The 21,761-nt window shown below is 51.7% G+C and overlaps 1 protein-coding gene across 1 annotated transcript in view; it reads left to right on the top strand.

Moving 5' to 3' along the window:
* The window catches only part of LOC144931738 (bone morphogenetic protein 7-like), a 44,914-nt gene extending 23,526 nt beyond the window's left edge, over positions 1-21,388 (top strand). The window contains exons 2-7 of the mRNA XM_078855973.1: positions 8,863-9,055; positions 11,254-11,402; positions 14,524-14,727; positions 16,210-16,286; positions 18,480-18,590; positions 19,310-21,388. Coding sequence (XP_078712099.1) covers positions 8,863-9,055; positions 11,254-11,402; positions 14,524-14,727; positions 16,210-16,286; positions 18,480-18,590; positions 19,310-19,459 — 884 coding nt within the window. The 3' untranslated portion in view covers positions 19,460-21,388. The remainder of the gene's footprint in view (positions 1-8,862; positions 9,056-11,253; positions 11,403-14,523; positions 14,728-16,209; positions 16,287-18,479; positions 18,591-19,309) is intronic.
* The last annotated feature ends 373 nt before the right edge of the window (positions 21,389-21,761 follow it).

The following is a 21,761-nucleotide window of genomic DNA, read 5'->3' as shown; positions in this document are numbered from 1 at the left end:
CGTGACCATTAATGTTCGTGAAAAAAAATTCCAAAATTTTACACTTTTTAGGACAATTTTTTTTAGATTTAATTACCAATTGCTTAATGGTGCCATGCAATCATCTGACCCATAGGTGGCAGCCATCTCAAGCCAGAGGACGAGAGGACTCTAGCCGCCACGCATATAAAGGATTTATAGTGAAAAACTTTGTTTTTACGGGTTATACTTGTTTTTGCATGCACCTGGAGGATACATATTTTTTTTCTTCAGGAGTCAACATTTGTGGGCGTCTGGACCCCTCTGCATTCTATCCGGGACAGCCTTCTGTCCTAATGGGCCTGGGTGCCAACGAACATACTGAGAGTCAACTGTTGAATGCAGTGCATTGGGAACGATCAAAACTTCGATGGAATACGACGGAACGAGAGGGGTGTACAAGTGAAGGATGAAGAGCAGCACGGTTGTTGGCCTTGCATCCAACCCATCTCTTCATCCATCTTGCGGAGTCCCGCTGCTGGACCTTGACACTAATGGCGCAACAAAAAGATTGCTGCGAACTTTCACCAAAGCGCGACCGTACGGGAGGGATACATGTGGTTTTGCTTGGAAAGATTTAGGGTGAAATAACAGAACTGTTAAGATTGGCTTGTAAAGCACTTAAGAACAAACTTGCGCCGACATCTGAGCGCTTTAGCCGAACGGTGCGCAGGATGTCGTGCAGAATGTGCTTTTAAGAGGGGGAGGGCTGGCCTGGTGGTGCCACTCACATTTGTGTGACCATAACCACAACAGCATGGGGGTTTGTTTAAAAGGCGAGTGCTAATAGACTGCACAATGTTAAACTTAGTCCATGGTTGGGGCGGGGGGGCGGGAGGATCAAAAAAAATCGCCCATTTTTCACCGGATTGTGCATTAAATCACTTGAACCTAGCGGATTTCTCGGTGGCTTATTGCGATTGATGGATCTGATAGCCGGTGAAGCCTTTCCGCTGCAGCTTTTTTTCCCCCCCAACGCTGCGTAAGAATGCGCGGGCCCTCTTCACGTGACGGGGCGAGGCACCGTTTGTCTTGACGGCTTGCAGTTTTTTTTCACGAATGGCGCTTTGCGTGCCTTCACACGCCCGAGGCAGCAGGGGATAGCCAGGCCCCTAGGTCTTGAGTCGGGGGGGCGGGGGGGCTGAGTGACGTTGACCTCACGAGACCAATGGGCCCACACTCTCGCGGCCTCTCTCTCCGCGAAAAAAATTACAATCACCGAATCGTCGCGTGGGGATTTCGGATGCGGCCGTCTGGAATGCTCTTTCTTCCGATATTAGGAAACTCATTCCTAAAGAACCGCTGTTTGCATTCAGCTTGTTGTCCTTCCCCCACTCCTCCGATTAGCACGGTTGGCTACGTACGGTGTGAAAGAAGCTCAACATACATACACACGAAACGGCCAAAGTTCATCGTTTTGCGAGTGACTGGGCGCCGTTGGCAGCGATGGAGACATTGCTGCGGCATCGCGAACAATATGGCCTTTTACTCAGTTTTGCTTATTGAGTTTGCTCTTACTATAAATGTTCTGTCAGGAAATGTAACGTTCAATGAAAAAAAAAGCAAGTGGAGCAACAATAATCGCATTGCAACAATATTTGGATTATTACGGATCTCAATATCGTCCCTGCGCAAGGACGGCCATGAAGCGGGTATTTTGCGAAGGCAGAAGAAACCCTCCACGTTCGTCAAGATCGGGGGAACCTGGATGCGGGTTCACCCGACAGCAGTGGGCGGTGTCGTGGTCCGTTGCCTTCGTCTGTTCCCTTTGGCGTGCCAAGGAACGGCGGGACTGAAGAATGCGGCCTGCGTTTGGGCAGTGGCAGAGAGTCGCGAGGAAAAAAAGGTGCGGCGCTGCAGGGTGGCAAGTGGATTTGGTATAAACACAGCACGTGTGTAGGGGACCGCTGGTGACTGCGGGGATCGCCTAAACCCGTTGCGAATAACGCCGGCGCATCGGTCTTGCGCATGCGATGCGGGTTTGCGTGGTATCGTGAGATTAGGAATCGATGTGAATCGATAAATTGACGCTCGTCGCTCCGCACCTCCGATTAGCGCGGTCGGATACGTACGGTGCGAAAGAAGTTCAACGAGCATACGTACCTCGAGTCAGAGGCGCGCGCAGATGGGGCAAACCCTGTTTCAGACTTTTTGTTTGTTTGTTTGTTTATTATTTATTTTGCCAGGTAAGGCTCACTGAGCTATGTAGCTCTTTAAAGATGCGACCTGGCCACAGATGATAGCTCAACGCAGTGGCTTACGTGGATATGTATTGCGACCAAATCATCTAAAGGCATGTTGATTGTGAATGTGGAGGGAAAAACCAGAGGACCTGGAGAAAAATCCACGTGACCACGGGGAGAGAGACACGCAAACTCCAAACATACAGCAGGCGTCGGGGTCGGGATCGAACCCGCGACCTCCCGTGTACCAGGCGAGGCAGTTAACATCTCACCACTGCGGCGCCCAGACAACCGGTGACTCATCTTCTTGGTTCTTTCGGTAAAGTCACGTAGAAGGGAAATTATAAAATAATAAAAATAAAACATAATAAAATATAATTCTCACGGCCACAACGCAAGCAGCCGTCCTCAGGTGAAGAACAGGTCTGTCGGAAAGACAGTGTCTGAATGAGACAGACCTGTTCTTCACCTGAGGACGGCTGCTTGCGTTGTGGCCAAAACGTCGTGAGAATTATTTTATTATGTTTTATTTTTATTATTTTATTATTTCCCTTCTACGTGACTTTACCGAAAGAGCCAAGAAGATGAATCCCTGCAGTCACGAAAGCTTTAAATCGAAATTTAACCGGTGACTCGGTCGGTGGAGCGAGCGACTCGCAATCGTTAAGGTTGCTAGTTTCAAAATCTCGTTGGGGGCCATCGTCCCACTTTGGACGGATAAAATGAGTGCCACGTGTTGTGGCGAGGTCGACCGTGGTGGTCCCTCAGGCAGACTCGCCCCCTGAGGAATTTCCACCGCTGGCTCGGCTGTAAAACGGGAGGGACGAGCGCCGCCTCATTGCTCATTCGCGCGAGGGCGGACGAGAAAGCAGCGCGACCTCGCGACGATGATGATGATGTGGCCTCCATGTTTTATTGTTTCTTTAGCCCGTGCCTGTGTCGAGGCGGATTCCACGCCTTGTCTGTTGGGGCCAGAAAGCCCAGCGTGGCTTTTCCTCAGCGAATGCGCGCAGTTTAAATGTGAAGGGGGAAGGAGACACACGGGAGAGTTTGGCGGCGGTGGGCAACACCTGCACACGTTCTTCCCCCCCACCCCTCATTCCCCAAACACACCGCTGTCATTATTTTTTGCTTGACGTCCAAAATACAAAGCTCCTCTTGTGGTCTGCGAGAACAGCCGTGTTGTGTAATTACGAAGCTGCACAGGTGTTGGCTGTTTGCGAGAGCTTTGACCGTGCCCTTTTTGTGCTGATGATGATGTTCAGGATAATAATAATAATAAACACAAAGCTTACAGATGCTTTGAGCTGACATTGAGTTTGAAGCTGCCATACCTGCACAACATATGCACGTCGCCGTGCGAGCTCAAACTTTTTGTGCCTGGGATGATGAAGGAAGAGTCGGCTACCGCTGTTGACGTGGCGCACAGCGGGGTGACCGCCGCCGCATCAAAGGTGACGCGCGCGCGAGATAATCGCATGTCTGCTGTGTCTGACCTTTCCTTTCATCTCTTCGACGCGCTCTCACCAAACGTTAACATTTTTCGGGGAGAAGTCCCCTGATAATATCTTGCGCGAAAAACTTGAAAGCAAGAAGGTGAAGTCCATGAAGGCACAATATGCCGTGCGTGCGTACTGCGTGGTGCGGTATTAAACAACGCTGTATCTGAACTTGGTTTCACCGATGCGTACAGACTGCTGTGAACATACGGTTCAGAGGCGTTTTCACTAACGGAAACATAAAGCACGAATACTGACAATTTTCCAAAGAGGCGTGGAGAGATGCACCCTCCGTTCCAACTGAGGGACGGAAAGGTGTCCAGCATGGGTTGGAGATCGTACGGCAGGTTTAAGACGTAAAATCAATAAACAAGGAAAAAAAGTTGGCCGGCTACGACAGGATACATCGCTCGATTGGACGATGTCCGGTGGCCAGGAAGAATTACAGAGTGGCAGCCAAGGAGCGGAGCCCATCCGTGAGGTTCAACCTCCGTGGAGATGGAGCGATGAATTCGGTTCTTGTGCAGTCGCTGGCTGGATTAATGCTTCGCAGAATGGCGGAAACCTTTATCCAGCAGAGGATTGACCGTGGCTGATGCCGATGAACACGTAGCCACACACACACACACAGGGAAAACGTTACGTACCCGGAGGGTCCTGGGGGGTAGAGATGAAAACGGGAGGTAATTGCCTCGCTGTGGAAGTGCAAGTGGTCGGCGTTGCTTTGCCGAAAACAAAAAGCCTTCATTACGCCGGAGTTGGCAGCCGTGGCTTCGCTAAAACAATGCATAGCCGTAGGAGCCCTGCTGAGAAAAGCCATTCCAGACACGCGGCCCTCGCGACAGAAGCGTAGGCTGGCGCGCTTGTGTGGCGTCCATCTGGAAAGCCTTGTGGGGCAATTTTCTTTGCAAATGCAAGCCAGCTTCGGTGCACGCAGAACAGACCTGCTTTGCCACCGGCAAAAAAAGCCCCCTTTCAAACGGAGCCGCACAAGTCGAGGACTGCAGAAAAACACGATGTTTCCGGGGTGAACTGTTTATTCTTTCCCCCCCCCCCCCCTTTTCCCCTCCGCCGCTCGCTCTTGAATTTTGGCCAAAAGATTGCGGGCGCGAGCGAAGATCGGCCGGCCACACGCGCGTCAAGCGCCGCCGCCCCGCGGGCGTGCGCCGGAGAGACCTTCGCGCCACATGTTAGGGGTCCGCGACCCCAATTTTATAGGGAAGCGTTCTCCAAAAACTCATCTCTCATGGGCATAACTCAACCCGGGCAGCGTTTACTCTGCGCCGATGTGAAACGCGCCGCGTTTTGGCGAGCCTCTGCCGCTACGAGGAGGTGGGGGGGGGTCTCGCGCGCTCCGTGCGTGCGCGTCGCCCGTCGTTCCAGCGCGGTGTTTACGCGCTCCCAGCGTTCGCAACTCCCAGCGTTCGCAACTCCCAGCGTTCGCAACTCCTGACCACGCTGGGAAAGATTCGCGGACTCCGTGTCCGTCTCTGGTTGATGCCCGAAAAAACATCTGTTCGTAACGTGGACCGTCTCGGCAAATGAGCTGCTGCTGTTGTTGTTTCTTTTTGTATGTAATCTAAAGCCTGGCTGTGATGCTGAACTGCATTTGGCGATGATGGTGGTGGCACCTGTACACGAGTGTTGAGGAACGCTCATGGGATGCCACTTCAAGCACCGTTTGCCGAGTCGTGAATCAGAACTCAATTGTGAGTCGAAGACAGAGGAAGCGGGACGGGATGGAGGGAGCTTGAGCCTTGGATCTGCCCTTGGGTCCAGGAGTCGTGATGGGAGAGAGAAGGAGGGCTGTGGTGGGGGAGAGTACTTTCGACACTTCACTGAAACTGCAACATCCCAGCAAATCTCTCCCACTCTGCGTCCTCGTAATGAGATGGCAGAGGTGAAGGATGTGGAGCGTGGTTTTTTTTTTGTCGTCGTGTTCTAGCGGTTGTGCGTAGGGGTTGCTCGGAAGTGGCCGGGAGCCTGAGCGGAGTGGGGAGCCGGGGGGGCCGGTGGTGGTCGAGGCGCTCGGCGCGCACAAAGCGGACGCGCGTTCGTGTGAACCGCAGCTGCTGCTCATTCACTTGGAGCCAAGCTGCTTGTTGTGCATCGTTCAAGTTTCCCCCCCACCCCACCCCCTCCAGCGAGGGAGTCTGCGCGTGGAGCTGGGCCCACGTGCGCTTTTGAAGGCGGACGCAGTGCCTCGTTAATGCCCTGGCCGCGGCGATCGGAGTTTTACCGTGGTTGGCGTGGGGGGTGAGCAATGAAGACAAAGGCCCTCCCCCCCCTTTCTCCCGACGGCGGCGGCGGCGGCGATGGGAGAGAGGGGCAGCTGCAACCGCGGAGCGGAGCCACCGTGAGAGGAATTCCCCTCGGGTCTTTTCCATGGCGAACGAAGGTGCCGACGAGGGGCCAGTCCTCTGCCGCACCGATGGGTCTGCAAAGGGCGCCGCCGCGGTGGCCAGGATGAGATGTTATCTCCCTCGCCCGGTACGCAGGAGGTCGTGGGCTCGATCCCGATCCTGATGCCTGCCGTATATTTGGAGTTTGCGTGTCTCTCTCGCCGTGGTCGCGTGGATTTTTCCTCCACATTCAGTCACACGCATTTAGATTATTTTGCTGCTATAAAATTCCACGTGGTAAGCCACTTCATTGAGCTATCATTTGTGGCCAGGTCATCTTTTGAAAAATAGCTATATAGCTCAGTGGGCCTTATCTGGTAAAGTTAAAATAGTTTTGTTTTTTAAGGGCAAACCGGTAGCATTGTAAATAGTTGTTCACATCCACCACAGCCACAATACGTCACATGCCTATGCCATGGGTTAGCGATGTTTTAAAACACTTGCACGTGTGTTTGTGTGGGTAGCACTTGTTCCAAAAGTCTGTTAAGGCTATACGGGGGATCTTTGTCTTCGTTTGGGAATGGGGAGCGGTGTATGATCAGCTCACTGCGCTATGAACCCGGCGACCCGAGTTCGATTCCCGCTCACGGCAAACATCGGTCACAAATGTCTGACCCCAATCCTGGGCCCTCCCCTAGGTAGGCACCTGTCCAACACGGCAGGATACATTGGTGAAGCAAAGTTCAAAGTTCATTTATTAGGTATAGCCCTGTGAGCCATTCGGCTCTTGAAGCACAGTTAGTTAGACCGGCAGTCCTCGTGTGGTGGGGTAAAGTGTGGGCACCCTCACCTCTTCAGACCATGTCGCAGGATGTGACTCAGACTTAGGCGTGCCATTCCACAATGTGGGTTAGTGGCGCTCCATTAGAACACCTGTCTCAGAGGGCGGTGATGATTCATCCGCCTCACGACGTCAGGGGATTGTCATGATTTTTTTTTTTGGGGGGGGGGGGGGGGGTCACGTCATCAATGCATGTTTAAAAAAATAAGTAATATTAAAAAAAAACCTTTTTAAAAACACGTTTTAGTGCAATGTACCGTACTCGTAATGGAAGAACTCCACGACTCCAGGAAGTGGCCCCGAAGCTTGCCACAACGTAAGGGGCCGTGGGCAATCACAGCCAACGTCAGTTGAGCGTGGACAATTAGACCCAAGCCGAAACATAAACACGTGTAAAAAATATATTTTAAATATATGTTTTTTTTTATGATAGAATATAGTATTGTCATCAGTATGACATACGTTTGCAGTCGATACCACATTGGGAAGTGGGTAAAAATTTAGTTACCAGATTTGAGGATACGACAACAACGACAACAACAGACAGAGTGAGTTAAATAAAAGCGTGTAAAAAAATATTGCCAGCCTTTTTAACTCTTCATAGTGGCAACGCTTATGACTGAGCGGTGGCACAACGGTTAGGGAACCGCGCGGTGAACTCGGCGGCATAAGTTCGATTCCCCGTTCGGCGCCGATCCCTTTCCCCGTAAAAAAAAATCAAGATTGTGCTCTCCGCATCGCGAGATGAAGTATCCAGCAGAGTCTCACAGAGAATCGCTGCAGCCTTTGAGCGTTGGAGAACCGCCCCACTTATGCCGATATCACCAAGATTGCTGGTGTTGTTGTTATTCTGTTTGTTGACCCGGTTAAGCCTCACTTAGTCTCAACGTTTTTTCAGGAGGGTCCTGCGAAGTTTTCTAGCAGGGGGGCAATGTTGCTGTTGCTGCTGCTGCTGCGTGTAATCCCAAACGAGTAATTTGTAGGTAGTTTTTCAGAATTGGGATGTTTAAAAATATACCATTTGCAATGTGTGTGTGTGGGGAGCGATAGTGTAGCGGTTAGCGCGCTGCGCTATGAACCTGGCCACCTGGGTTCACCAGTGATGATTATCTGAACCGATCCTGGGCTTCCCCTAGGTGGACTCAGCCTCAAATGAGTACCCGGTGAGATGTGTAAACATCGCCACTAGGGAGACAAAGGCGGCCGGGTGTGGTGTTGGTCACCCACCCCTTCGTGTGCCGTGCCGGCCTTTATATGTGCTCGCTAACAGCATTTGCCCCAGCAGTCTGCTAAGGCTACACGGGGGGATCTTTGTCTTTGTTTCGCTATGAGAGGAAACTGAAGAAACCGGAACAGACTCATCAGTAACGGGGGACAACACAGAAATGTTTTTCACAGAAAGGCACGCGAGTCGGGAGTCGGCACGTCTTGCTGTGGGGCGCAAGTGTTGCCGCTGCCGCCACCCTGCCACGTCTGAATCCCTTCGAGTGACATCTCGTCTAAACACTCGGAGGCAGCGCTTTCCCACCCACTCGGCTACTGGGAGTAACGTTTGTCACATGGCAGTCAGTCCAATATTTGAAATTCTCAGACCTGGAATTTATCCAAAGTACGGCTGCTTGCGTTGTGGCCGAAACGTCGTGAGATTTTAATTGTTTTATTTTTATTATTTTATTATTTCCCTTCTACGTGATTTCACCGAAAGAACCAAGAATATGAATCCCTGCAGTCACGAAAGCTTTAAATCGAAATTTATCCAAAGTAAGTTTCGTCTTTGCAGCAATTGATAATCGAGCTCAGACTCGCTGCACTTGGTAAATCTGGGTTAATCAGAGGCGACTGCCTGCATTCAATCCCTGGATCACAGGACACATTACGATGATGACGATGATGATATTTAGCGATGATTAACAATATCTGTCCGTATCCACCGCCCTCCTTCCCCACTTTCTCCCCCCGGCTCGTCCCCACCACGCCAGTGGAACGAGACAAGGAGTTCCCGCATCTTCGCTGGCACTACAAGGAGTTCAAGTTCGATCTGTCGCGCATCCCCGATGGCGAGGCCGTCACGGCCGCCGAGTTCCGCATCTACAAGGACTTTGCGGAGCGGCGCTACGAGAATGAGACCTTCCTCATCAGCATCTACCAGGTGCTCCGGGAGCACCCGGACAGGCGAGTGTCGTAGCGAGGCCCCGCATCTGTCGCTTGATGCGTCGATTCATCCGAAGCGTGTTTAGCTCGTGTCGTCTCGTTTTTGCGTCTCTATAGAGAGCGCCTCGGCTGAACGCGCCCGACGCGGTTTAATAAGAAGCGGTAACGGAAATGGAGTGGTGTGGACGGCAAGGGGTGCGCGAGGGTTGACGGATGAGTGATGGCAACAGAGGGCACGTGGGGGGTCACGAAAGGGCTATCGGGGAGGGACGCGATGGAGTGGGGGGGGCGAGGGCAGGGAAGAGGGAGGGAGTGAGCAATGGAGACGGGGTGAGATTGATGGGGGCTGGCCCCTCTAGGGCTGTTATCGATTCATTTTTGAGTTTCGTTTTTTTATTGTTTTCACAAAAAAGTTAACATGTTACCAATTGTTACCATTGCCCGAAATATGAGCCGATATTATATACTGTGCTACTCTGATATAAAATGGTTTAAAGGGCCTCTGACCAGCTGCGAGAGGTAATACACACAGCAATGCGGTCACGGGCACACGATTTGATTCCTGTATAGCCCGATCAGGAATCCGTTTTAATGACACTACCTCGTCCAACGCGTAGCGCGCACCCTAATGTCTCGCAAGGACATGGTGCCGGCCGCTGGTGGGATTCACTGTGTGTGCGTGGGTGCATGTGTGCACAAATTTGCGTGCGTGTGTGTACGCGTGCGTGTGTGTACGCGTGCGTGTGTGTACGCGTGCGTGTGTGTACGCGTGCGTGTGTGTACGCGTGCGTGTGTGTACGCGTGCGTGTGTGTACGCGTGCGTGTGTGTACGCGTGCGTGTGTGTACGCGTGCGGGGAACGGCGGTGCAGCGTACAGCCCTACGCTGCGCTACGAACCCGGCGTCCCGCGTACGATTCCCGCACACGGCCAACGATGGTGGTGAATGTTTGAACCGGCCCTGGGCTTCTTTTAGGTCGACTCGGCGTCAAATTAATACTCGGTGCGGTGCGTAAACATCGCCACTGGGGAGACAGAGGCGGCCGGGCGTGGTGCTGGCCACCCACCCCCTCGAGTGCCATATCGGCTTTAATAGGTGCTCGCTAACAGCACTCGCCCCAACAGTCTGTTAAGGCTATACGGCGGTTCTTTGTCTTTGTGCGCGTGTGCATGTGCGTGCGCGTGTGTCGCGAGGGTGGGTTTTGGGGAAGACGCGGGGGCTTCAAACAGGAGAGAGAGTGTCTGTAATGGCTTGCACATGTGTGGCTTACTGCCTCCCCGTTTTTCTCCGGCTTCTCGCTCGCCGCCCACTTGTTTTGCGTCAAAAACCAAAAGCAACGGCGTGGGGGTCGGGGCAGGGAGCGGGGGGTGGAGGGGAGGGGTGGTGGCACGTGGAGCTGAGGGGGTCGCGCGAGAGGAGCCATGGTGGGATCTGTAGGAGTCCCACAATCTCGCTGGTGGGATCTGTAGGGGACCCACAAACTCAGTGGTGGGATCTGTAGGGGACCCACAAACTCAGTGGTGGGATCTGTAGGGGACCCACAAACTCAGTGGTGGGATCTGTAGGGGACCCACACACTCAGTGGTGGGATCTGTAGGGGACCCACAAACTCAGTGGTGGGATCTGTAGGGGACCCACACACTCAGTGGTGGGACCTGTAGGGCACCCACACACTCGGTGGTGGGTTCTATAGGGGACCCACAGAAATGGACACTCGTGGATCTACCGACGGTGTATTAAGAGCGCCCTCGCCCATTCCCCCAAGTAAAACAATTAAATAAAACATCAAGATTTCAACAATGGTGTCCATGTGCAGGAAGCCAAACTGCTCTGCGGTCGTAAGAAAGGAATCGCCGCCATTTGGCTCATCCTGCCGCAGCTCCACGCAGGGATTGTGCCGATTCCTCTGGGTCCGCATAGCCTGCACTGCCGCTCGATCAACTTCCAGACAGACCAATATCTCACCTTACATTTATTCATATCGCGCCTTATTCCAAGGTGCGCTCTACAGCAATCATAAGATTCGTACGTAAGATGGCAGTGGTTGAGATGAAGGGGGGAACCCCTGCCCCCCGCCCCACCCCACTGCTCCTGTGCCCAGGAAGTCACTTACACTTTGACCTTTTCTAACAGGTTCGTCGTGACGCCGAGGTCAACGTGACCGTGATACGCGGCGGTGTGCGTTCTTGTTGTCGCTGTGGCCGCGGTGATCGCGAGCAGGGACCCCGACCTGTCGCTCCTCGACAGCCGCGTCATCTGGGCGGTGGAGGAGGGCTGGCTCGTCTTTGACATCACGGCGACGAGCAACCTGTGGGTGGAGAAGCCGCAGCACAACCTGGGCCTGCAGCTGTGCGTCGAGACCGCCGTCGGTAGGCACCGTGGGCCCTCTCGTGGCGCAGTCGCTTCGCGCTTACTGCTGTCAAACTAAACAATTATTTTTTTTACCAAACTAGATGTAGATTTTTTAGCAGCTAAGGCCCACCGAGCTGTATTACAGGTTGCTTCAAAAAAATGTCAACGCTTCTGAGAATGTGCAACGACACCACGAGGAATGTGCCTCCGGGCTCTGGAGAGCACCTGGAGAAGATTCTAGGCAGTGTGTTGACAATGGTGGTGAACAAGTGGAGACTCTTTGACTTTTTTAAGCTATTAACATCCACTTGTTGTCATGTTACAGTGTATTTATTATCTGTTCTTTTCCCATTAAAAACGATAGTCCCACTAAAAACGATAGTCCGATATGAGTGTTAACATTTTTTTGAAGCACCCTTTGTTTAGAGCTTCTTTTCAGAAGCGACCTGGCCAAAAAGCTCAACGAATTACTCTAAACGCGTGATGTTCATTCTACATTTGGAGGGGAAAAACCGGAGGACCGGAAAAAAATTGCACACGACCACGGGGAGAGAAACACACGAACTCCAATTATACAACAGGCGTCAGGGTCGATGTCGAACCCACGACCTCCTGTATACCTGGCGAGGTAGTTAACATCTCACCACCGCTTCAGCCAGAGGGTTGGTGGTGCATGCTCATCCAGGGCTGCAGGGTGGTGACCTGCGCCTCGCAGCAAGAAAGTCCCGATGCCGGCTCCCAACTCGGGCACCTCTCTATGTGGAGTTTGTCCGTCCTCCGCCTGTTCTGCATCGGTTTCCTCAGGGGCTCTTGGGATTCCTCCTTTCGCTGAAAAGAAATGTATGCGTTAGAGTACGGCATTGGCCACACGTCTCCAATGCTTAAAAGATGTACCTTACAAGTCACCCAGTTGTAATTACAAAGTATCAACGTCGCCCCCGCCTGCGAACACCTGGCAGGACACTCCTGAAGGGGAGTCTTGCGACTGGGAAGCGAGGCTCTCCTGAGCAGAGAAGCCTCGTAGTCGTCGTAGTAATTATCATAGTTCTTCTTGGTTCTTTCGGTAAATATTCTTAGGTTTTTTCCGGTAAACGTCACGTAGGTAAAAAATTAAAATTAATAAAAGTGAAATAAAAATAAAATAAAAATCACGACGTTTCGGAGGCAACACAAGCTTCCGTCTTCAGGTGGAACCGTCACAGCACGACAGCTGTATCAAGTATCTCACTTGATACAGCTATCGTGCTGTGATTTTTATTTTATTTTTATTTTACTTTTATTAATTTAAATTTTTTACCTACTGAAAAAACCTAAGAATATGAATCCTTGTAGTCACGAAAGCTTTAAATCGAAATATAATAAGAGTTGTACTTGTGCCACGTGAATCGTCAATTTCAACCGCAATGACACGGATTTATACAAATGCACACACTCCTGGTTGTCTGGGTTAACGAAGGGGGGGGGGGGGGAAATTCAGTAATCTCAAGCAAAATGTTTGCTTTCCATATTTGTTCATGCTCATTTATCACGTATTGTGTCTTTACTGTTCTTGGAACGCTGTGCTGTGATTATCTCAAACACCTCTGTGTCGCGGTGCCTCTGGGTGTGCAGCATGGGAGCTGCGGTATAAATGATGATGATGATGGGGGTGGGAGTGACCTGGATAGAAACACAGATCATGCAAAACGCGTGTAAACTGTGTATCGTTTGCCTACGTAGAATGGGAGTGTGAAGACACACACTGGTGTCATCTGTTTTCATTGCTCCTCAAGAAGGGGCCATGCGACGTGTTTGCGGTCACGTGTGCACTGAGTCACTGAACCCCCGATGAGTGAGGAGCAAGCTCATTACTAGACCGGCGAATGCTTAAAAGGCACGAATGGATGAGCACGGTTAATCCGCGATCCGGGTAATCCGCCCAATGGGTATATCGAGTGAGCTGTAAAACGTCACGGTGTGCGTTGCCGGAGGCTTTCTTCAAGTAAAACGTGGATTGTAACGTTAGTGGCCGTGGTGTGTACGTATTGCGTAAGCACAGACTGGAAGACACTCCTCACCGCCCGCCCGTCGCTGTAAGTAATGCTTTGAAGTGGCCAGGTGGCTCAGGGCGACCGCAGAATTCTTGGGTTAGAATCTGTGTTTCAACCACGCCGCATCCTCGCATGTAGCGAGTTATACGGACGTATATTGAACTTCTTTCGCACACCGCACGTAGCCCAACCGCGCTCATCCGAGGTGCGGGAAATCGGAGGTGCGGGTTGATGGTCCCGGTCACCAATGCACCGCACGCAAAACGAACACGTTAAATATGTGTTTTTTTTTTATACATAATTCAGGTCTTTAAGCTCTGAGAATGAAATATTTCAACTTGATCAGCCATCAATTGGAACCTCATTTGCCAGTACAAAATATGATAATTAGTTTTTTACCCTTTTATCTGGCAACAAAACTGACATTGCGCTAAACACTAAAGCAAACATACTGAAACCGCTGCTTTCTGTGCAGTGCCTTAAACTGCAGCCACACCGAGACACTGTATAAATTAAAATTTTAACTTTTTCGGGGCACGTGTAGCAAGGTACCGATGAGGCGGTGCAAACAGCGAGCTGGGAGCGCTCGCCTCTTTTTGTGACATGTTGCCAAGACCAAGAATGTGAACACCACACACACACGAGCACACGCAACTTGGCCACTTCCGTTGCCGCAAGAGGACCTTGCGGCGACAGAAGTAACCGAGCGCGGTGTTGGCAGGTCAAACGCATTCCCCTTCTGGATCGCAATTACCGTGGCCGAGATGCCTGCAGTGACAAACTAACGCGGTTTTCCAGGCTGTTTTGAAGCGGTGGGCTTCGTGAAGGGAAAGTCGCGGACCGTAGGTAACCCACCGACGCTCTATGCTAACTTATCGTGATCATCATCATAATCATCGTCGTCAGACGCCACAGTCTGTCCACCGTGAGAGGAAGACTTCCCCAAAGCTGACGCCACCCGTCTTGGTCTCTGCAATGCCACGATTCCATCCGTGGCCCGTCCGTGTTGAGCAGCGGCCAATTCCATCGCTAGCGCAGGCCTTGAACGTTGGACCGTCTGCGTGCGTGCGTGCGTGTGCCCGTGTGCCCGTGCCGTCTTTCATCCCAGGGCAGAGCATTAACCCCTCGCTGGCGGGGCTGGTGGGGCGCATGGGCCCCCAGAACAAGCAGCCCTTCACCGTCGCCTTCTTCAAGGAGAACGAGGTCCACGTGCGTGTGGCCCGCGCCGCCACGGGCAAGCGGCGCAACCAGAACAAGAACAAGAACGGCGGGCAGCAGAGCCAGGACGCGGCGCGGCTCGCCAACATGCCAGGTGAGCTCCTCTTTCATATCCAAGGCCCCCACCACCACCACCACCGGGCTGCAGCCCCCCCCCCCCGCCCAGCCCCCACGTCCCTGCGTGCGCGGGGGTGGCGTGTCGCGTGCAGCGGGCGACGTCAAGAACGCGTTGCCCGTTGCGCCGCGACGGCCCCTTGGGGCTCTCTGTGGCCCACGCTCGGACGAAGCCGGAGGCGGCGAGGGAATGCCGGCTCCTCCCCCCGGCGGCGGCGGCTGCTGCTGCTGCTGTGTGCAGAAGGCGTCAGGATGTGTTGGATCTTCGCAGAAGGAGTTGGACAGGTTCTTGGTAAACAGCGGGTGGGTGTTGGGAGGATTGGGGAACGCAAGCGGTACATTCAGGGCGGGCGGGCAGGGGGGATGGCGATTGTTTAAAGGATAGCTGCCTTCATGTCTGGGTACAGTTCATGCCTAGTGGACAGGTGGAAGAATGGTGGAGGAATGTCTGGACTTGTGGAAGGGCGAGCCAGTCGGGGTGTGTGTGTGCACGTGTGTGCTTGCCTGCGGATTTACCCCCACCCCCCCCCCCCCCCCCGGCTAATGTACGTCTACTTTTGAATTCCTTTAATCGTGAGTTAATCTGGCGCTCCTGCGTGCGGTGACATTTCTTTCAGCGTTTGATGTCGATGTGGGAGAAGATAATGTGTGGTGTGGGTTATATGTTACGGGAGTTTACGTAACTTTAGTATCTCGGACTCAAACTTGTTTCAGTAGCCAATGAAACGGGAACAACAGCTGGAGGTTCATGAACAAACATGGAGAGGTGCGCGCCCACGGTGGCTCGGAGATGTTAACGACCTCGCCTGATGTACAGGAGGTCGTGGGTTCGATCCCGACCCTGGCGCCATATTTGGAGTTTGCGTGTCTCTCTCTCTCCCCGTGGTCGTGTGGAATTTCTCTCCACATTTTAGAATCAACGTCACGAGTCTTTGGCCGCTATGCATTTCCACACGATGAGCCACTTGGTGGAGCTATCATTTGTGGCCGAGCCACTTCTAAAAAAATAAATTCACAGCTCAGTGGCCCTTACCTGGCAAAACAAAACGTTTATTTTAGCTCAAGCGATAGCCAACGACGCCGTGTGAGGCCCTCACTGCGCTTTCCTGCGGTTGTGTGGCTGTGCATGGGGAGCGGTGGCGCAGCGGGTTAGCGCGATGCGCTACGAACCCGGTCGCCCGAGTTCGATTCCCGCTCGCGGCCACCAACACCAATGACGATTATCTAAAACGGTGTTGGGCCTCCCCAAGGTCGACTCGGCCTCATTTGAGTACCTGGTCCGGTCCGTAGTCAACATCGCCACTGGGATCGACAAAGGGGGGTGTGGTGTTGGTCACCCCACACCCCTCGTGCGTCACAGTGCCGTCCTTCATGGGTTTATCTACTCGCTGGCGGCACTTGCCCCAACGGTCTGTTGAGGCTACACGGGGGAATCTTTGTCCTGTGTCTGTGTGTGTGGCAGAGTACGGCTCCAGTGACGCGCGTCAGGCCTGCAAGAAGCACGAACTCTACGTCAGCTTCCGCGACCTTGGCTGGCAGGTTGGCATGCTCCCCGTTTTTTTATTTTTCCCCGTTGCCGCTGCTGTTGTTTGTGTGTTGTTGTTGTTATTGCTCTTTGAATTATTGAAGCGTTCGTTTTGCGGGTTCGCGCGCGCACCAGTTGTTTGGCTCTTGGCGGTTCGTACTGTTGGGACCCCCCCCGCCCCCCCGCTGCGGGTCGGCACACAAAGGCACCGAGTGAATGAAAGAGAAATGGCTTTTGGATGAGTTTCCACTCAAGTGTCTTATAATATGCAAGTGGGCGCGAGCATTTGGCGCAACGGTTGGGGCGCTGCGCTACGAATCCGGCGACCTGATTAGCACGGTTGGCTACGTACGGTGTGAAAGAAGTTCAACATACGTACATACTACATACGTGTTAGCGCACCCTGTCTACCGCATGTGTCGGTCGCCCTAGGTGCTGCGTCACGTGGGGGAGCGCTTGTGTAGCGGTTAGCGCGCTGTGCCAAGAACCTGGCGACCCGAGTTCGATTCCCGCTCATGGCCAACAGCGGTGACGATGACCCGAAACGGTTCTGTGCCTCCCCTAGTTCGACTCGGCCTCAAATGAGCACCTGGTGCGGTGTTTAAACATCGCCACTGGGGAGACAAAGGCGGCCGGGCGTGGTGCTGGCCACCCATCCACTCGTGTGCCGTGCCGGCACTTGCCCAATAGTCTGTTAAGGCTATACAGGGGATCTTTGTCTTTTGTTGCGGCATACTTTAGGTCCACATGCGCCCCCAGCTGTTTGTGGACGTAATCGTGAGTTTTCAGTGAATTATAAAACACAAAGTAAATAAGCAATGTGTCGTCTTCATATATCCATCAGCCGTTGTATAATTGTCATACCGTGTCAACCCACACGGTTTACCCCGTATTCTTGTACAGGGAAATTGAGTTTTCAGGTCCACACGGCGTACAGCCGATACAATACAGGCAAACAAAAACAATATATCTGTTTGTGTTTCTCCCTTGTGATGGGACTTTGTAGGATGAACGATGAGATTTATAAGGGCACGGGGTGACCAATAAGGTCTGAAATGGTTTGTAATAAGGTAGGGCACTGATAAGGGGTTGACAGGTACGTAGTGGTGAGTGTACTAGTGGTGAGTGTACTAGTGGTGAGTGTACTAGTGGTGAGTGTACTAGTGGTGAGTGTACTAGTGGGTGAGTGTACTAGTGGTGAGTGTACTAGTGGTTGATAGGTATGTAGTGGTGAGTGTACTAGTGGTGAGTGTACTAGTGGTGAGTGTACTAGTGGTGAGTGTGCTAGTGGTGAGTGTACTAGGGGTTGATAGGTATGTAGTGGTGAGTGTACTAGTGGTGAGTGTACTAGTGGTGAGTGTACTAGTGGTGAGTGTACTAGGTGTTGACAGTTGTGACTTCTTACACAAGCCGTCAGCCACACGAGCTGCTAGGAGTGTCATCATTTCAGCAGCATTGATTCAAGACAAGCAAAACTCTGGACCAGTTTCGACATACGATGTATCATCAGCAGAGTGAGCTCGCTTAAATCAATGCTCGTGAACTGCCAATACAGCCAATGCTCGATGTTTGTGTTCAAGGAAGCAGGGTGGAGTGGCCCAGATGAAACAAGAACACAGAGAATGCAAAGTGTATCTAAGTTAGTCACCGACTCACAACTAACGAGCAGCAGACAATTAAACCAGAGGGCTCGTATAGATGTTCTCCTTGAATTATTTCCATAAGCACGGTTCATCCGTGGCCCCTTAAAATCTGCCCAGGGATAATCAGGAGTTGACTTGAGATGTGAGATGCCGCAGGGTTTTTCCACGAGGAGATGTTTTTTTTTTACCGTAAATTCGCATCCCGGGTCTCCATTGTAAATGGGACTTGCGTGTCAATGGCTTCTCACGAGATTATACATTAAACGCATGTATACATGCGTGCGGATTTGCACCCAAAAGCCTAATAAATAATGAATTACAAATTGCATCGTTTTTTTGGGACAGCAATTCCATAACAATGAATTCTGCATGCTATAGCCTCCGAGGAAAAACGGACCCCCATCGTAGCAATGTGGAATATTCACCGCCGGCTCAAGGCCTAGAGCCAAGCACTGCCCTTCCCTCGCCTGAGCAGGACGACCCTCGTCCTTTAGCTTCTGATCACGGCTGCTCACCCCTCCGGCCTCTTGTGCACCAGCCCATGTGACGCGCTTGTCCCCACAGGACTGGATCATCGCGCCCGAGGGCTACGCGGCGTTCTACTGCGACGGGGAGTGCTCCTTCCCGCTCAACGCCCACATGAACGCCACCAACCACGCCATCGTGCAGACGCTGGTACGCGAGCGTAGCGTGCCCTCTGTGTTCACACGCGTGCGCTCTCTCACCGACATCCTGCAGCACTTACTAACCCGGCGACCCGAGTTAGATTCCCGCTCACGGCCAACAACACCCGTGACAATTAACGGAACCGTTCCTGGGGCTTCCCCTAGTTCGACTCGGCCGGTGCGGTGTGTGAACATCGCCACTGGCGAGACAACGTTTGCGGGGAGTGGTGCTGGCCACCGACCCCTTCGTGTGCCGTGCCCGGCCTTCATAGGTGCTGCTCGCTAACCATGGGTGGAAAAAACAATTAAACCCGATTTCGGGGAATTAAAACCTGGTTTAATGAATACGAAACTCTGATCCAAGGCTTAGGCTGCTTCCTCGTCGGTGCTGCTATCATCGTACTCGGGGCCGTCGGGCACGGGGTAGTCGTAGAATGCGGCGGGCAGGTTGGTCGTGATGAACACGAGCTTCTCCTCCACAATCGTGGACGCCAGTGAGTTCCTTAGCTTGGAATGGATGAAGCCCATCGTTGAGAAGTTGGCGAAGTGCGGTTCTGCAATTAGAACCAATTAAAACGGATTTCTCCCACTCTCAGATGATCGCGTTTAATATAAAAAGACGATTAAACCCGATTGTGCCACCCTTGACCCAAACGGCACTTGCCCCTACAGTCTGTTGATCGGCTATACGGGGGGGGAATCTTTGTCTTCGTCTGTGTCTGTGTGCAGGTGCACCTGATGAACCCCGAGTTCGTGCCCAAACCTTGCTGCTCGCCGACCAAACTCAACGCCATCTCCGTGCTCTATTTTGACGACAGCTCCAACGTCATCCTCAAGAAATACCGCAACATGGTCGTGCGCGCGTGCGGCTGCCACTGAAGCCCCACGGACCGATGTCCACCGCTCTCCGTTTCCAGTCCTCGACAGGAGAACAGCTGCAGATTCCTAGAAATTGACCCACATTCTCTCTTAAAATATAAACTAAACTTGCCGCCAATCAACCGGGGCAGGCGCAGGTTTGATGTTCCACTGGCGAGGCAGTTGCCAAGAGAAAGCCGATGTTTGCCGATATTCGGTGCGAATCTCAAACCAAACATCAGTGTTGCCGACTCCTGGTCAGGGTCGGATTTGGGGAAGGAGGCTGAAATGGGACAATTTTATATGGCCAAAACCCTCTAGAGGGGCCCACGACAATTTTGTCTTACAAATTTTTTTTAATGAAGAACAATGTAACTGTTTATTCATATTATCGTTGTAATATGAACAATACGAACTGCGTATGGGAGTGTGTGCCAGAAGCGAGGGTTGGGGGTTTTGTGTGTGCGCGTGTGTCTGTGTGTACGTAAGGGGGAGGATGAGAGGGCGGGGGGGGGCGGTGTATTCTCTGCTCTGTTGTCCTGGGACATAGTTACCCGAATCCATCCCAGGCCTCTCGTCGGCTTTACCGTCACCGAGTTGATCGTCCCCCCCATTGGTCGGACAAGCCACATGCACCGTTCCGTGTGTGCAGAGAGACCGTGCAGCCACCGAAGGTTTTCGTGGTTGTGCTCCCCGATGTGTTTTGGGGTTGTACCGCGTCACGTTTTTGCACGATGTGTCGGATGGTTTTTTCTTTGCTCCACGTGCTGGGAGCTTCCTAAGAAACTCGAGTCGGACGCTCCCCGGCTCGTGCCCAACAAGACGCCGTGCGACCGGAAAAACTCTGCGCAGAAGCCTTGGCAACGCCTCTCTCCAATCGCCGATTGGTCGTCAAGCCGGGAAATTCGTGGGGAAAGACGCTGACAGAACACTTGATGGCCAAAAGTTATTCAAATAAAAACGTCATTTATTTGAATTAAAATTGGTGTTTTTTTTACTGAAAATTCATAATCATGTTGACGTGTAAATGAGCCTACTTAGGGAAGGTTATTTTTTTTTACGAGCCGTGCGGCAGACCACAACCTGACGCTCGTGAATGGCATCTGTGGGCTGCAAGCAGGGGAGCAATTGAACGGTAAAAAAAGTTGTAAATTTCTTGATGGCTGTTTTCTTGCAAACCTTCGCCTTCCTGGGTTTACATTCACCGATAGAAAAAAAAAATTCCGAATCTGCAATCATATTCAGCGGTACTGTGGGAAACATTTCAGAATCGAAATTTCATTTTAAAAAAACTTGACATTTTCACGAGTGTAAAACACAATAAGGGTATATAATCTGCGACGTTAATGACAAAGTGTTCTGTTCCATTTGCAGTGGTGGGGCAGCTATCCGACTGTGAGGTGATGTCTGTTCTGTGTTTTATTCATTACCTATGAATGGATTATTATCGAAGTGGCCCAAGCCAAATTGGGAGCGTTGGCACACTGGTTCGGACAGCTTGGCATGAACCTGGCGACTCGAGTTCGATTCCTGGCCACGTCTTATCATCAGTGTCAAACTGGTTCAGGCCACCCCCTCCACCAACGAGAATTGAAGGATGTCCATTACCGATATGGAGTGGGGAGGCCTTCATCCAGCAGTGGATTTACGAATGGCTGTAAGTTATTACTATGAAGAAAACTATATATATAGGACCTCCTGTTTTCGTGTTATGCAGTTTTGTGGCGTGTGTTTGGTAAATCGTAGAGCAGACAGCATTGTCATTCAACAGGAAAATGCCTCGCCACTCTATTTCATAGCCTGAATATTTGTTTTAGTAATATTGTAAAACCACTAACTGTAAATCAGCATACTCATTCCTGGTCACTTGCATTTTGACTGTGTACACTATTGTATATAGCAAACACAATATAATTTATTTTACCAGTCTTTTTCCATCAATATAACATATTTCGCCAGTTTGTGTAATAAAACGATACAATATGAAATTTGGGATTCTGTTTCATACATGTTTCAACAATATTCACATCATTCACTCAAAAAAATTATTTTTATCGGGAAAAAAACAATCCGATGCACAAAGATCACCTCCCGTGAAAATCTTACAAAGTGTAACAGCAAGTGCTGTTAGCGAGCACCTATTAATACGGGCAAGGCACGATGGAGCTTCCGTGGGGTAACGGCTGTGGGTGTCACGGTGGCTAGGAGATATTAACTACCTCGCCTGGTATGCAGGAGTTCATGAGTTCGATCCCGACCCTGACGCCTGCTGCATATTTGGAGTTTGCGTGTTCTCCCCACGATCGAGTGGATTTCTCTCCGG

This window comes from Lampetra fluviatilis, chromosome 4 (genome assembly GCF_964198595.1).
Source record: "Lampetra fluviatilis chromosome 4, kcLamFluv1.1, whole genome shotgun sequence".
NCBI classification, from domain to species: domain Eukaryota; kingdom Metazoa; phylum Chordata; class Hyperoartia; order Petromyzontiformes; family Petromyzontidae; genus Lampetra; species Lampetra fluviatilis.
This window is presented reverse-complemented; position numbering and strand designations above follow the sequence as displayed.